This window comes from Eschrichtius robustus, chromosome 15, assembly GCF_028021215.1.
Source record: "Eschrichtius robustus isolate mEscRob2 chromosome 15, mEscRob2.pri, whole genome shotgun sequence".
Classification (NCBI taxonomy): domain Eukaryota; kingdom Metazoa; phylum Chordata; class Mammalia; order Artiodactyla; family Eschrichtiidae; genus Eschrichtius; species Eschrichtius robustus.
The window spans coordinates 89,893,818-89,910,306 of NC_090838.1; the positions used below are offsets into that span (position 1 = coordinate 89,893,818).

At 42.9% G+C, this 16,489-nt stretch overlaps 1 protein-coding gene across 8 annotated transcripts in view; it reads right to left on the reverse strand.

Moving 5' to 3' along the window:
• TBC1D8 (TBC1 domain family member 8) overlaps nt 1-16,489 on the reverse strand; it is a 132,219-nt gene that overhangs the window by 70,419 nt on the left and 45,311 nt on the right. For 7 of the 8 annotated variants that reach the window (XR_011076728.1, XM_068565092.1, XM_068565094.1 and 4 more), the window contains exon 2: nt 14,693-14,848. Coding sequence is in view for 7 of the 8 variants with exons in the window: in XM_068565092.1 (XP_068421193.1) it covers nt 14,693-14,848 (156 nt within the window). In the remaining variant the exon portion in view is untranslated. The remainder of the gene's footprint in view (nt 1-14,692; nt 14,849-16,489) is intronic. The other variant, XM_068565093.1, reaches the window with a different exon arrangement.

Sequence of the window (16,489 nt, forward strand, 5' to 3'; positions counted from 1 at the left end):
TCCTGAAGCTTCTGCTCTCTTGGCCATGTTCTTCGCAGGACACCACCCTGGTTGCCTCTAAGCATGGCAAGTCCTCTGTCTGTAACCAGAAAAGACAGCCCACCCCCCATCTCAATGAACTGACATGAAAAGGACTCAAATTATTGCATGATCAATTCAACTCCTGCAATAGTCCAGGCAGATAATCCAGAGTCTTGCCTGGGTATTTTCTGCTTCCTAAAAGCAGGCAAAGAAAAAACAACTATCTCACTGTTTGGGGCCACGGTCAAGAATAAAATGTATGTGTGGATAACACAGCAATAGCTCTGAGAATCCGCTACCAACAGGAACACGAAATAACACATCAGAAACTCGCAGCGTGGCACGGCCTGGACTCGACTGCAGGACAAAGCACAGCTGAGGCCACCAGACACAGAGACACGGCGACACTGTCCTGTTCCTCCAGAGCCCCAAAGAGCTCTTCGCAGCCTAGGCGTCAACTCAGTCAAAGGCCGATCCCCCTGCAGGCTGGAGCCCCGCCCCTGCTCTCCTCTCCCTGCTCTTTCCCCCTCCCCTCCTGTCCCTGACTAGGGGCTGACTCCCAGGAGTCTCCTTTCCTGGTTCTACACACCGTGCGCTTGGTTTCTACTCAGGCACCAATCACTGCATAGCTGATTTCAAAAAGAAAGCAGACACACATTATTCAGCCTTAAAAGGAAAGAAATTCTGACACACGCCATGACATGGATGAACCTTTTTTTTTTTTTTGAACTTTTTAATCATTTGCATATTATTTCCTAATTTGTCTCCAGCTTCTGACATGGATGAACCTTGAGGACGTTATGCTAAGTGAAATAAGTCAGCCACAAGAGGACAAACGCTGCAAGATTCCACTTACAGGAGGCTCTTAAGGTCATCAAAGTCAGAGAGACAGGAAGCAGAGGGTGTTTTTCAGGGTCTGGGGGAGGGAGGAATGGGGAGTTAGTGCTTAACGGGTACAGAGTTTCCATTTGTGAAGGGGAAAATTCTAGAGATGGATGGTGACGATGGTAGCACAACAGTGTGAATGTGCTGAATGCCTCTGAACTGTACACTTAAAAATGGTTAAGCTGGCCTATTCACAATAGCCAAGACACAGAAGCAACCTAAGTGCCCATCGACAGATGAATGGATGAAGAAGATGTGGTATATTTATACAATGGAATATTACTCAGCCATAAAAAAATTGCAGTAGTGCCATTTGCAGCAACATGGATGGACCTAGAGATTGTCATACTAAGTGAGGTAAGCCAGAGAAAGACAAATATCATATAGTGCTTGTATGTGGAATCTAAAAAAATGATAAAAATGAACTTATTTACAAAACAGAAGCAGACTCACAAACACAGAGAACAGACTTGTGGTTGCCAAGGGCGAGGAGGGTAGAGGAGGGATGGATCAGGAGTTTGGGATTAGCAGATAAACAACAAGGTTCTACTGTATAACACAGGGACTTACATTCAATATCCTATAATAAACCGTAATGGAAAAGAAAAAGAAAAAAGAAAGAAAAACATAGTTAAGCTGGTCAATCTTATATTTCACCACAATAAAAAAGAATTTTATTTTTTTTAAAGAAAGCAAGTAAGACCCCGGTTTTGCAAGTTCTTCTACTGTTCAGTGGTCCTGGTGGCTGGTTACAGAGCTCAGACTCAGACCCCGCGTAGCCCTGGGCTATCCCGGGCCCTGGCTTCTCAGAAAGGGCCCGTGAAGTCTTATCTGTGATTACACGCACCACCTTCCTTCCCCTTCTTACAAACAGGAGTCTTGACTGCTGAGCCCTTGACCTTCTCTTGCATACTTTACCCCTCATTCACCCACCGCTATTTACTGAGCTGACCACACTCCAGGCTCTGCCCTGGGCAGTGGAGGGTCAGTAGTGAGCACGACTCTGAGAAAACTCTGATTTTCATGAGGCAGGCAAGCATTCAAATAAAAGGGAAACCTTCAAACGGCTTCCTCTGTTCTGGCCCTTGAGTCCTTCCAGTACTCAGCTCTACTAATGTTTCCCTTTTATAAAGCCTTGGGATTCTTTGGTCCATGTAAGTTAACAAAATACTAGTAATAGCAACTTCTCTCTCCTTCCCACCACAGCCACCCACAGATCTCTGTTGCCAAATAATAATCATGTTCACCCACGAAATTATCTCCCCAGCTCTTCCACCTCTGCTTAAAAAGAAACAGAAAAAGTTATCGTGGAAATTTTCCCCATACTGCCGCATGAGCAGCCAGAGACAAGTGAAGATATAAATCATTCCCGTGGGCCACCCTTCCTGTTCCTACCACGTCCTGGTGCCGCCCAGGGCCTTCCTACAGCTCCTGTTTGTGCTTTATCTGAGACGCGAAACCCTGGGCAGGGAGCCTTTCTCAATGCTCAAGACACAATAAAATATTAAATGTGGTGAGTCAATATCACTGTGCAAGATGCCCAAGTGACTCCCAGAAGAGGGCTAAGTACCTAAATCAATACCACAAGCCTGAGACACAAATCCCCTTCCCATCCGCTCTTCCCTAACCCAAGAAAAGAGGCACTGGAACGAACAATTGCCTACTCGGACCTTCTGTGGGCAAGAGGACAGAGGAAAATGAAGCATCTGCAGACCTGCCATGGGTCAGGTCCAAGGCAAGCACCTACTCAAGTGGAAACCAAAGGAAGCAGATCTTTTTAATTTATTTTCTAAGTGGAGTCTAGTTGACTTACAATGTTGTGCTAATTTCAAGTATATAGCAAAGTGATCCAGTTATACATATATGTATGTATCTATTCTTTTCAGATTCTTTTCCCTTATAGGTTATTACAAGATACTGAATATAGTTCCCTGTGCTTTACAGTAGGTCCTTGCTGATTATCTATTTTATATATAGTAGTGTGTATATGTTAATCCCAAACTCCCAATTTATCCCACCCACACCCCCTTTCCCCTTTGGTAACCATAAGTTTGTTTTCTATGTCTGTGAGTCTATTTGTATTTTGTAAATAAGTTCATTTGTATCATTTTTTTAGATTCCACATGTAAGCGATATCATATATTTGTCTTTGTCTGGCTTACCGCATTTAGTATGATAATCTCTAGGTCCATCCATGTTGCTGCAAGTGGCTTTATTTCATTCTTTTTATGGTTCAAGGAAGCAGATCTTGGTTCAACAGAAAGAATGGTCCAGGAATTAAATCTGCTGAGAACAACTACACTGCTGGGGGTAGTGGGGATTCAGTGTAAGCTGCTGCAGCCTTTACGGCAGGCAGTTGGGCAATATACATATCAATGGTCTTATAAATGTACATCCATTGGATGCAACAATTCCTTATTACAGGCACACCCCAGAGATACCGTGGGCTGGGTTCAGACTGCTGCAATAAAGCAGATATCACAATAAAGTGAGTCCAACGAATTTTTTGATCTTCTGGGGCCTATAAAAGTTATGTTTACACTATCCTATAGTCTGTTAAGTACGCAATAGCACTATGTCTAAATAAACAATGGATATTGGTTCAAGATGGCAGAGTAGGACATGTGCTCACTCCCTCTTGCAAGAGCACCGTAATCACAACTAACTGCTGAACAATCATCAACAGGAAGACACTGGAACTCACCAAAAAAGATATGCCACATCCAAAGACAAAGGAGAAGCCGCAGTGAGATGGTAGGAGAGGCGCAATCACAATAAAACAAATCCCATAACCGCTAGGTGGGTGACTCACAAACTGGAGAACAATTATACCACAGAAGTCCACCCACTGGAGTGAAGGTTCTGAGCCTCATGTCAGGCTTCCCAACCTGGGGGTCTGGCAATGGGAGGAGGAATTCCCAGAGAATCAGACTTTGAAGGCTAGTGGGATTTGACTGCAGGACTTTGACAGGACTGGGGGAAACAGAGACTCCACTCTTGGAGGGCACACACAAAGTAGTGTGCGCATCGGGACCCAGGGGAAGAAGCAGTGACCCCCAGGGGAGACTGAACCAGACGTACCTGCTAGTGTAGGAGGGTCTCCTGCAGAGGCAGGGGGGCAGCTGTGGCTCACGGCGGGGACAAGGACACTGGCAGCAGAAGTTCTGGGAAGTACTCCTTGGTGTGAGCCCTCCCAGAGTCGCCATTAGCCCCACCAAAGAGCCTGCAGGCTCCAGTGCTAAGTCACCTCAGGCCAAACAACCAACAGGGAGGGAACTCAGCCCCACCCATCAGCAGACAAGCCTATTAAAGTTTTACTGAACTCTGCCCACCAGAGCAACACCCAGCTCTACCCACCACCAGTCCCTCCCATCAGGAAGCTTGCACAAGCCTCTTAGATAGCCTCATCCACCAGAGGACAGACAGCAGAAGCAAGAAGAACTACAATCCTGCAGCTTGTGGAAGGAAAACCACATTCACAGAAAGATAGACAAAATGTAAAGGCAGAGGACTATGTACCAGATGAAGGAACAAGATAAAACACCAGAAAAACAACTAAATGAACTAGAGATAGGCAACCTTCCAGAAAAAGAATTCAGAATAATGATCGTGAAGATGATCCAGGACCTCAGAAAAAGAATGGAGGCAAAGATCGAGAAGACGCAAGAAACGTTTAACAAAGACCTAGAAGAATTAAAGAACAAACAGAGATGAACAATACAATAACTGAAATGAAAAATACACTAGAAGGAATCAATAGGAGAATAACTGAGGCAGAAGAATGGATAAGAAGACAGAATGGTGGAAATCACTGCCGTGGAACAAAATAAAGAAAAAAGAAATGAAGACAGCCTAAGAGACCTCTGGGACAACATTAAATACAACAACATTCGCATTACAGGGGTCCCAGAAGGAGAAGAGAGAGGGAAAGGACCCAAGAAAATATTTGAAGAGATTATAGTCGAAAACGTCCCTAACATGGAAAGGAAATAACCACTCAAGTCCAGGAAGTGCAGAGAGTGCCCGGCAGGATAAACCCAAGGAGAAACACGCCGAGACACATAGTAATCAAACTGACAAAAATTAAAGACAAAGAAAAATTATTAAAAGCAACAAAGGAAAAACAACAAATAACATACAAGGGAACTCCCATAAGGTTAACAGCTGATTTCTCAGCAGAAACTCTACAAGCCAGAAGGGAGTGGTACGATATATTTAAAGTGATGAAAGGGAAGAACCTACAACCAAGATGACTCTACCCGGCAAGGACCTCATTCAGATTCAATGGAGAAATCAAAATCTTTACAGACAAGCAAAAGCTAAGAGAATTCAGCACCACCAAACCAGCTCTACAACAAATGCTAAAGGAACTTCTCTAAGTGGGAAACACAACAGAAGAAAAGGACCTACAAAAACAAACCCAAAACAATTAAGAAAATGGTAATAGTAAGATACATATCGATAATTACCTTAAATGTAAATGGATTAAATGCTCCAACCAAAAGACAAAGGCTCGCTGAATGGATACAAAAACAAGACCCATATATATGCTGTCTACAAGAGACCCACTTCAGACCTAGGGACACATATAGACTGAAAGTGAGGGGATGGAAAAAGATATTCCATGCAAATGGAAATCAAAAGAAAGCTGGAGTAGCAATACTCATATCAGATAAAATAGACTTTAAAATAAAGAATGTTACAAGAGGCAAGGAAGGACACTACATAATGATCAAGAGATCAATCCAAGAAAAAGAAAAAACAGTTATAAATATATATGCATCCAACATAGGAACACCTCAATACATAAGGCAAATGCTAACAGCTATAAAAGAGGAAATCGACAGTAACATAATAATAGAAAGGGATTTTAACACCTCACTTACACCAATGGACAGATCAACCAGACAGAAAATGAATAAGGAAACACAAGCTTTAAATGACACAACACACCAGATAGATTTAATTGATATTTACAGGACATTCCATCCGAAAACAGCAGATTTCTTCTCAAGTGCACACAGAACATTCTCCAGGATAGGTCACATCTTGGGTCACAAATCAAGCCTCAGTAATTTTAAGAAAATTGAAATCATATCAAGCATCTTTCCCAACCACAACGCTATGAGATTAGAAATCAATTACAGGGGAAAAAACGTAAAGAAAAACAAACACATGGAGGCTAAACAATATGTTACTAAATAACCAAGAGATTGCTGAAGAAATCAAAGAGGAAATCAGAAAATACCTAGAGACAAATGACACAGAAAATACTACGATCCAAAACCTATGGGATGCAGCAAAAGCAATTCTAAGCAGGAAGCTTATAGCAATACAATCCTACCTCAAGAAACAAGAAAAATCTCAAACAATCTAACCTTAGACCTAAAGGAACTAGAAAAAGAACAACAAACAAAACCCAAAGTTAGTAGAAGGAAAGAAACCATAAAGATCAGAGCAGAAATAAATGAAATAGAAACAAAGAAACAACAGTAAAGATCAATAAAACTAAAAGCTGGTTCTTTGAGAAGATAAACAAAATTGATAAACCTTTAGCCAGACTCATCAACAAAAAGAGGTAGAGGACTCAAATCAATAAAATTAGAAATGAAAAAGGAGAAGTTACAACAGACACTGCAGAAATACAAAGCATCCTAAGAGACTACTACAAGCAACTCTATGCCAATAAAATGGAAAACCTGGAAGAAATGGACAAATTCTTAGAAATGTATCACCTTCCAAGACTGAACCAGGAAGAAAGAGAAAATATGAACAGACCAATCACAAGTAATGAAATTGAAATTGTGATTAAAACTCTTCCAACAAACAGAAGTCCAGGACCAGATGGCTTCACAGGTGAATTCTATCAAACATTTAGAGAAGAGCTAACACCCATCCTTCTCAAACTCTTCCAAAAAACTGCAGAGAAAGGAACACTCCCAAACTCATTCTATGAGGCCACCATCACCCTGATACCAAACCAGACAAAGATACTACAAAAAACGAAAATTACAGACCAATATCACTGATGAATATAGATGCAAAAATCTTCAACAAAATACTAGCAAACAGAATCCAACAACACATTAAAAGGATCATACACCATGATCAAGTGGGATTTATCCCTGGGATGCAAGGATTCTTTAATATAGGCAAATCAATCAATGTGATATACCATATTAACCAACTGAAGGATAAAAACCATATGGTCATCTCAATGGATGCAGAAAAAGCTTTTGACAAAATCAACACCAATTTATGATAAAAACTCTCCAGAAAGTGGGCATAGAGTGAGCCTACCTCAACATAATAAAGGCCATATATGATAAACCCACAGCAAACATCATTATCAATGGTGAAAAACTGAAAGCATTTCCTCTAAGATCAGGAACAAGACAAGGTTGCCCACTCTCACCACTATTATTCAACATAGTTTTGGAAGTGTTAGCCACAGCAATCAGAGAAGAAAAAGAAATAAAAGGAATACAAATTGGAAAAGAAGACGTAAAACTGTCACTGTTTGCAGATGACATGATACTATACATAGATAACTCTAAAGATGCCACCAGAAAACTACTAGAGCTAATCAATGAATTTGGTAAAGTTGCAGGATACAAAATTAACACACAGAAATCTCTTGCATACCTATACACTAACAACAGAAGATCAGAAAGAGAAATTAAGGAAACAATCCCATTCACCACTACAACAAAAAGAATAAAATACCTAGGAATAAACCTACCTAAGGAGGTAAAAGACCTGTACTCAGAAAACTATAAGACAATGATAAAAGAACTCAATGATGACACGAACAGATGGAGAGATATACCATGTTCTTGGATTGGAAGAATCAATACTGTGAAAATGACTATACTACCCAAAGCAATCTACAGATTCAATGCAATCCCTATCAAATTACCAATGGCATTTTTTACAGAACTAGAACAAAAAATCTTAAAATTTGTATGGAGACACAAAAGACCGTGAAATAGCCAAAGCAATCTTGAGGGAAAGAAAGGGAGCTGGAGGAATCAGACTCCCTGACTTCAGACTATACTACAAAGCCTACAACAGAAATATAATAGAAATAATACTACAACAGAAATATAGATCAGTGAAACAGGATAGAAAGCCCAGAGGTAAACCCACGCACCTACGGTCAACTAATCTACGACAAAGGAGGCAAGGATATACAATGGAGAAAAGACAGTCTCTTCAATAAGTGGTGCTGGGAAAACTGGACAGCTACATGTAAAAGAATGAAATTAGAACACTCCCTAACACCATACACAAAAATAAACTCAAAATGGATTAAAGATCGAGGGACTTCCCGGATGGCGAAGTGGTTAAGAATCCACCTGCCAATGCAGGGGACACGGGTTTGAGCCCTGGTCCGGGAAGATCCCACATGCTGTGGAGCAACTAAGCCCATGCACCACAACTACTGAGCCTGTGCTCTAGAGCCTGCAAGCCACAGCTACTGAGCCTGCATGTCACAACTGCTGAAGCCCACGTGCCTAGAGCCCATGCTCCGCAACAAGAGAAGCCACCGCAATGAGAAGCCTGTGTGTGCAATGCAATGAAGAGTAGCCCCCGTTCGCCGCAACTAGAGAAAGCCCGCGCGCAGCAACAAAGACCCAATGCAGCCAAAATAAATAAATAAGTTTATTTTTTTAAAAAAGTGGATTAAAGACCTAAATGTAAGACCAGACACTATAAAACTCTTAGGAAAATATAGGGAGAACACTCTTTGACATAAATCACAGCAAGATCTTTTTTGACCCACCTCCTAGAGTAATGGAAATAGAAGCAAAAATAAACAAATGGGACCTAATGAAACTTAAAAGCATTTGCACAGCAAAGGAAACTATAAACAAGATGAAACGACAACCCTCAGAATGGGAGAAAATATTTGCAAACGAATTAACAGACAAAGGATTAATCTCCAAAACATATAAACAGCTCATGCAGCTCAATATTAAAAAAACAAACAACCCAATCTAAAAATGGGCAGAAGACCTAAATAGACATTTCTCCAAAGAAGACATACAGATGACCGAGAGGCACATGAAAAGCTGCTCAACATCACTAATTATTAGAGAAATGCAAATCAAAACTACAATAAGGTATCACCTTACACCAGTTAGAATGGGCATCATCAGAAAATCTACCAACAACAAATGCTGGAGAGGGTGTGGAGAAAAGGGAAGCCTCCTGCACTGTTGGTGGGAATGCAAAGTGATACAGCCACTATGGAGAACAGTATGGAGGTTCCTTAAAACACTAAAAACAGAATTACCATATGACCCAGCAATCCCACTACTGGGCATATACCCAGAGAAAACCATAATTCAAAAAGATACATGCACCCCAATGTTCATTGCAGCACTATTTACACTAGCCAGGTCATGGGAGCAACCTAAATGCCCATCGACAGATGAATGGATAAAGAAGATGTGGTACATATACACAATGGAATATTACTCAGCCATAAAAAGGAATGAAATTGGGTTATTTGTAGAGACGTGGATGAACCTAGAGACTGTCATACAGAGTGAAGTAAGTCAGAAAGAGAAAAACAAATATCGTGTATTAATGCATATATGTGGAATCTAGAAAAATGGTACAGATGAAACTGTTTGCAAGGCAGAAATAGAGAAACAGATGTAGAGAACAAACATTTGGACGCCAAGCGGGTGAAGAGGGCGGATGAATTGGGAGATGGGATTGACATATATACACTAATATGTATAAAATAGATAAGTAATTTAAAAAGAAGACCTATTTAAGTAATAGAAGACATGAAGAGATGAAAAAATAAACTAACAAACAAACAATGTACATGCCTTAATTTAAAAAAACACCTTATTGCTACAAAAAAGGTAACCATCATCGGAACCTTCAGCAAGTCAGTAATCTTTTTAATCACAGTCACATCAAAGATCACTGATCACAGATCACTGTAACAAATAAAGAAAAGCTTGAAATACTGAGGGAATGACCAAAAAGTAACACAGAAACACAAAGTGAACAAATGCTGTTGGAAAAATGGCACCGATTTTCTCAATGTAGGGTTGGCCACAAACCTGGGACTGGTAATAAAAAAATGCAACATCTGCGAAGCACAATAAAGTGCAATAAAATGAGGTATGCTTGTACGTGTTCCTCCAGGGTCCTGGCCTCTCTCACTTTCCTAACCCTGTTCCACCTGTACTTGCCATTTCCAGATGGCTATCTGATTCCCCTCGGCCCTGGAAGGTCAGGTAGAGGGAGACGCCCCCTCACACACTCACCCAGGACTCCCTGGCACCAAGCATGAGTCGGGTATGAGGCAAGCATCAAATATTTCAAATGAGTGGACTTTGGGGATTGCAAGCATCCTGAAATATTTAAGTATCGGATGTTCATTTAGGCTTATAAAATACTTAAAAATCGGAGCCTATTAAGTATCTAATAAAGAGCGGGATGAGTAAATCGGGCTACAGCCATAAGACTGAATGCTGTGTAGCCATCAAACATGACGCTGTGTCTCCATGGAGCCTGGACTGGCTCCTGTGGACCTGCTGGGCTATGTGGACTCAGGACCCGAGCAGGCTTGTATACTAACTCCCCCCACTGCTGACTCCCCAGAAGCCCATCTAGCGAGGAGACAAAAATCCAAATATTCTCATCAAAAGCCTCAAATCCAGAGCGAGCCCACCTCCCTTGCCTGGGGCAGAGGAGAGAAGAGGAATCTGGGGAGAAACTGGAGAGAAGACAGGGTCCTGCCCCTCCCATCCCACATCCCAGCCAGCAGCATGCCAGCCCTGCCTGCTCTGTCCCAAAAATACATGTCAAAAAGCCACACACACTATATTAATGCAAATAATACAGGGACGGTCTGGGGAACCATGTCCAAGCGTGAGCAAGATGGGGAGAAACAGCACAGCCACCAAGCAAAACACTCCAAAGGGATGAAGAGAAGAGAATGAGGTGCTTGCTCCAAAGACAGAGATGCCATCCTGGAGGAAAATGAGGAGGAGGAAATGCCCACAAAGGCTTCATGCTCCCAAACGATGTAACGGAAACGTGAGTTCAATAGAACAAGAGCTCAAAAATGAGACGGTGGAATTACAGAGATGAAACGGGAGACTGGAGACCTAAGAAAGTGAACTGAAGATCAAAACCACACGACAGCAAAATTAGTAGATCAGTTAAAGGCAGCAGAGTCTGGAATATACTGCTGAAAACGGAATTAACTTAGAGGAGAGGGTTATACAACCAGCATGGAAAGTGTAGCTGAAAACGGCAGGTCAAGAAAAACAGTCTTCCTGAAACACTACTACATTTACTGTACCTAAAAGAAATACTGCCTTACATACATTCCTTTTTCTGCGTCTTCCCTAAACAGTTGCCTTTTAGTGCTGTAACGGAGAAATCCTATAGCATAACCAGTAATGCGCATATGAAGGCAAAAGGAATACTGTCAAAGGGGTGTACACTTGTACAGTCAATTCTTTTATTAAAGATCTACGCATTTTTACGAAAAAAGAAAAACAGAAATTAAAAACAGACAACAGCTGTCTAACATAAAGTGTCCTTGAAGTGAGGCATCCAACCAACAGAACATAAAATGCATTTTTTAAAATGTAATACGTACACAGAATGATATAAGAATGTTTCCTTAAATGATTAAAGAAATCAATCTGGGGCTTCCCTGGTGGCGCAGTGGTTAAGAATCCGCCTGCCAATGCAGGGGACACGGGTTCGAGCCCTGGTCTGGGAAGATCCCCCGTGCCGCAGAGCAACTAAGCCCGTTCACCACAGCTACTGTGCCTGCGCTCTAGAGCCCGTGAGCCACAACTACCAAGCCTGTGTGCCACAACTACTGAAGCCCGCGTGCCTAGAGCCCATGGTCCACAACAAGAGAAGCCACCGCAATGAGAAGCCCGCGCACCACAAAGAAGAGAAGCCCCTGCTCGCCGCAACTAGAGAAAGCCCGCGCGCAGCAAAGACCCAACACAGCGCCCCCCCCCCCCAAAAAAAAAAGAGAAACCAATCTGCGTGCTGGAAGAGCACGTGGAGTTCCAGAAGAATGTAACACGGTATGCTCAAGGGAGTGACAGGTTATAACCAAGTTCCTAAAGGGACGAATGCTACTGAACTTCAGTGATAAAAAACAGTTATCCCCACAAAAAGCACACCACCCACAATGGCGGGGGCAGGAATCAGACCAGCCTGAGATTTCTCTCTTTGCCACTTAAATACTGAAAGACCCCGAAGTGATGGCCACCAAGCTCCAGAGTCTGGCCACAGCCCCTCATACCCAGCCAAGGTGTTATTCGAGTCCAAAAGCAAGGCACAAACACTTGCAAATGTGAGACGTTATCAGGAGAAGAAAACAGGAATATAGCCAATTAAGACAGGAACCAAAATAAAAGACTCTGTGTTGGGAAAGCCGTACCTGATGGAAGCATTAAATCAATTTACATAGAGAACTGAGCCAAATAATGGCGGAGAGTGTGGTTACAGAAGAGAATGGAAATTACAATGTACAATGAATAGTAAGACTTTTAAAAATGAGAGCCTGATGGACATATATACACTACCAAATGTAAAATAGATAGCTAGTGGGAAGCAGCTGCATAGCACAGGGAGATCAGCTCCGTGCTTTGTGTCCACCTAGAGGGGAGGGATAGGGAGGGTGGGAGGGAGACGCAAGAGGGAGGGGACATGGGGATATATGTATACGTATAGCTGATTCATTTTGTTATAAAGCAGAAGCTAACACACCATTGTAAAGCAATTATACTCCAGTAAAGATGTTAAAAAATAAAAAACGAGAGCCTGGGGAAGCAGGGGAGGGATGAGAATGCTGGCATCCCTGTCCTTCAGGAGGGGAGTCAAGGAACATTGCCAGAACGGAAATACTGTCTTCAAGAGCCACAATTCTGACCTTGTCATGCTTTTAAACATCTCTCCCCTTGACCTTAAATGAACCTTTTAGAAAGTAAGTGCTCGGTGTTCATTTGAAGTTTAACAGTTCTTTCGTTTCACTTCAGCATCTTTCCTTTTATTGAAATCCACGAAAAACAATATTTTTATTATAAACTAGCACTGTCAGACAAGCTGCATTTTTATAAAGCACGTCTATCCCTCTTCACAACTATCCCTGGACTTGTCTAAACGCATTAGAAAGTTGTGTTGGGAATTCCCTGGCGGTCCAGTGGTTAGGACTCAACGCTTTCACTGCCGTGGTCCCAGGTGCAATCCCTGGTCAGGGAACTAAATCTCCAAGCTGTGCAGTCTGGCCAAAAAAATACAAAAAAAAAGAAAGAAAGTTGTCTGGATGATGTGACCCCAGTGTCACTGGAGGTACCCTTGGGTGCCTAGGATGTGGGGCGAGATATATTTTCTTCTCTGTACTTTCCAGTATTCACTGATTATATTGAGCACGCATCATTTCATCACTTAATGCAAATAGGGAATGATTTGTTCAAAAAAAAACAAAACAAAACAGACTGGAAAAAACATGCCAAGATGTGAACAGTTGTTAGTAATGGTGGGTATGGATGACAATTTTCTTCTTTATACTTTCCTGTATTTTTTCCAGGAAGAAAAAAAAAAAGTCATCCAATGTTGTTCAAGAATGTGAGGTGACAATGAAAGTTTATGGTAGTTAGTAAAATGTTAAGAGGAAAAAAACACAACTAAAAACCTCTGTGGAGAGGCACATATGCAGACACAAGAGTGATTAGCACCAGATAAAAGGTTATAGGTGATTTCTTTCTCCTCCTTTCTTACCTATCTTCTAATTTCTGGAGGGTGAACATTTATTACTTGTGTAATTTAAAAGACACATCTTGGTTTTTCTTTAAATATACATTATTTTGTTTTATTTTTATTTATTTATTTTATTTATTTATTTTATTTATTTATTTTATTTATTTATTTTATTTATTTATTTTTGGCTGCATCAGGTCTTCGTTGTTGTGCGCAGGCTTTCTCTAATTGCGGCACGCGGGCTTCTCACTGCAGTGGCTTCTCTTGTTGCAGAGCACGGACTCTAGGCGCACGGGCTTCAGTAGTTGTGTCATACAGGCTCAGTAGCTGTGGCTCACGGGCTCTAGCGCTCAGGCTCAGTCGTTGTGGCATACGGGCTTAGTTGCTCCGCGGCATGTGGGATCTTCCCGGACCAGGGCTCGAACCCGCGTCCCCTGCATTGGCAGGCAGATTCTTAACCACTGCGCCACCAGGGAAGTCCCTTGGTTTTGTTTTTTAATAGAAGGGGCTTCTCAGGGTGCAACGATTCCCAGCCCCAGAGGAGCTGGAGTGATGAGGCAGAGTATTGGACAGTGCGTGCAGGAGGAACTGAAGCTCAGCTGGAGAGGATGCGAAGGTGATTTCTAAATTCCCGTAGGGCTCAGCCGTCCAGTGATTCAGTGCACACGTGGAACAAGGGTGAAGGCTGGCCTAAGACAGACCCAGCCCCAGACATCTCCCCTGCCCTGTTACGGTATATGCACACGCCCCGGACTCATGTGTTATGTCAGACACAAGATGAAGAAAACGGCTGGATTCACAGCCCCCTGGACCAACACACCACTTGAAAGCCTGGATGCCCAAGCTTAGAGCCTCTACACGCTTCCAATGGTTGGAAAAAATAAAAAATAAAGAGAAAGGAAGAACAAAGAGCTCATGGCAGCAGATGAGGTTTTAGAAGGAGTTACCGTCCAGCGTCACGACCATGCAGATACTCATGCTCAGACCTCAAGGTGGGGAACACTCCACCTGGAACAAAACTCACCCGTGGCCACGGCCCAGTACACGTCCGATCCACTCAGTAACTCACCACATGCTATGGGAGAATACACCTGGGAGCCGGGGACCTGGAGCAGAATTCGAAACGGAGCGACCCGGGCGTTGGAATCCAGCACCGCATCCAGGGCACCCACCAGGCGACCTTCAAGAGACAAGAGGACAACGCACGTGTGAGCACAGGGACAGGCCAGCAGTCCACATGCAGCCACTCGCTCCCCGCGCACGTGCCCTGCATCTAGGCTCGACCCCGGGCAGCGGGCCTGGTGCCCAGCTCGTGAAGCCCAGAGATCCAGCTGCCCTGTCCCGTTTCAGAGCACCTGGAACAGAGCCTGGCGTCTGCGGCCACTCAGCGCAGATCTGCAGAATCAATGAGTAAGTGAACAAGGGGCCCCCGACAAGCCACCCAAGCGAGCTGAGTCTTTGATCCCCCCAGCGGCACCGTACAGGAGGCCACAGCGTGCAGTAAATAAAGGCTAGGGATCCAGAGTCTGACAGCCTGACTTGAATTGTGGCTCCACTACTTTCCAGCTGTGTGACCTTGGGCAAGTTGTTTAACTTCTCTGTGCCCCAGTTTCCCCATTTGTAAAATGGACTAACCACACTGTATCTTCCTCACAAGGTAACTGTGAGAATTAAACCAGTTAATGTATGCAGCATTCAGAGGGCTCGGACTATCACCTGGCCATGAGAAGTACTACCTAAATGTTGCCTATTATTATTATTATTATTATTATTATTATTATTATTATATCATCATCACAAAGGTGGAAGAATAATCCAGCAGGGAACTGTGAGAAGCAAATAAGAAAACATATTGAGGGACTTCCCAGGTTGTCCAGTGGCTAAGACTCCACGTTCCCAATGCAGGGGGCCCGTGTTCCATCCCTGGTCAGGGAACTAGATCCCACATGCATGCTGCAACTAAGAGTTTGCATGCCGCAACTAAGGAGCCTGTCTGCTGCAACAAAGACCTGGCACAGCCAAATAAATAAATAAAATAAATATTAAAAAAAAAAAAGAAAACGTATGGAAGTCCTTCACAGACCATGAAGCACACAACGCAAAAGTTTATCATCCTGTTGTCAGGAAAAGCACCAAGAATCGACGGCAGAGGGAAAAAATGACAGCACCTGCTCCTGCCCAATCTTCTATTGCCTGGAACTCAAGACGGTTGAGAGGATTAAGACCCTCTAATTCTTACGTAACAGGCCCTGAGGAAGGGCCACAAGTTTCTGCAGAATGTCCCATAGTTTGGTTTTGTCTGATGCTTCATCATAATTAGAGCATAATTAGATTCAGGTTATACATCTTTGCAATGAGTCACAGCAGTGATGTTGTATCCCTTTTATCCCATCCTATCAGGTGCCAGGCGATTTTGTTCTGTCCCATTAGTGGTAACACTCCTTTGACCAGTGGATGAAGAGTGTCTGCCAAGCTTCCGTCCTGTGCGGTATCCCCTTTCTCTTTGTCATTAACAAGCACTCCGTGGAGAATTACTTTGAAACTCTGTTCTTCATTAACTTTTCAACTTATTCATTTAGCCATATCAGTCTGGGTTCACGTTTTCCTACTTTATCCAATGGATTTGAGGCAGGAGGGAAGGGGGCAGGGCACAACCCTTAAAGAATGACACAGCCCTTGAGAAAAACTGGATACGACACAAACTGGCTGCTACCACTGTCCCCTCCCTGGCAGATGCCCTCCTCGTCCTATCCAGGCTCCAACTGCCCACGCACCCCACCCCTACACTCACCGTGATCTGTCCCACTTAATGGCTTTAGGG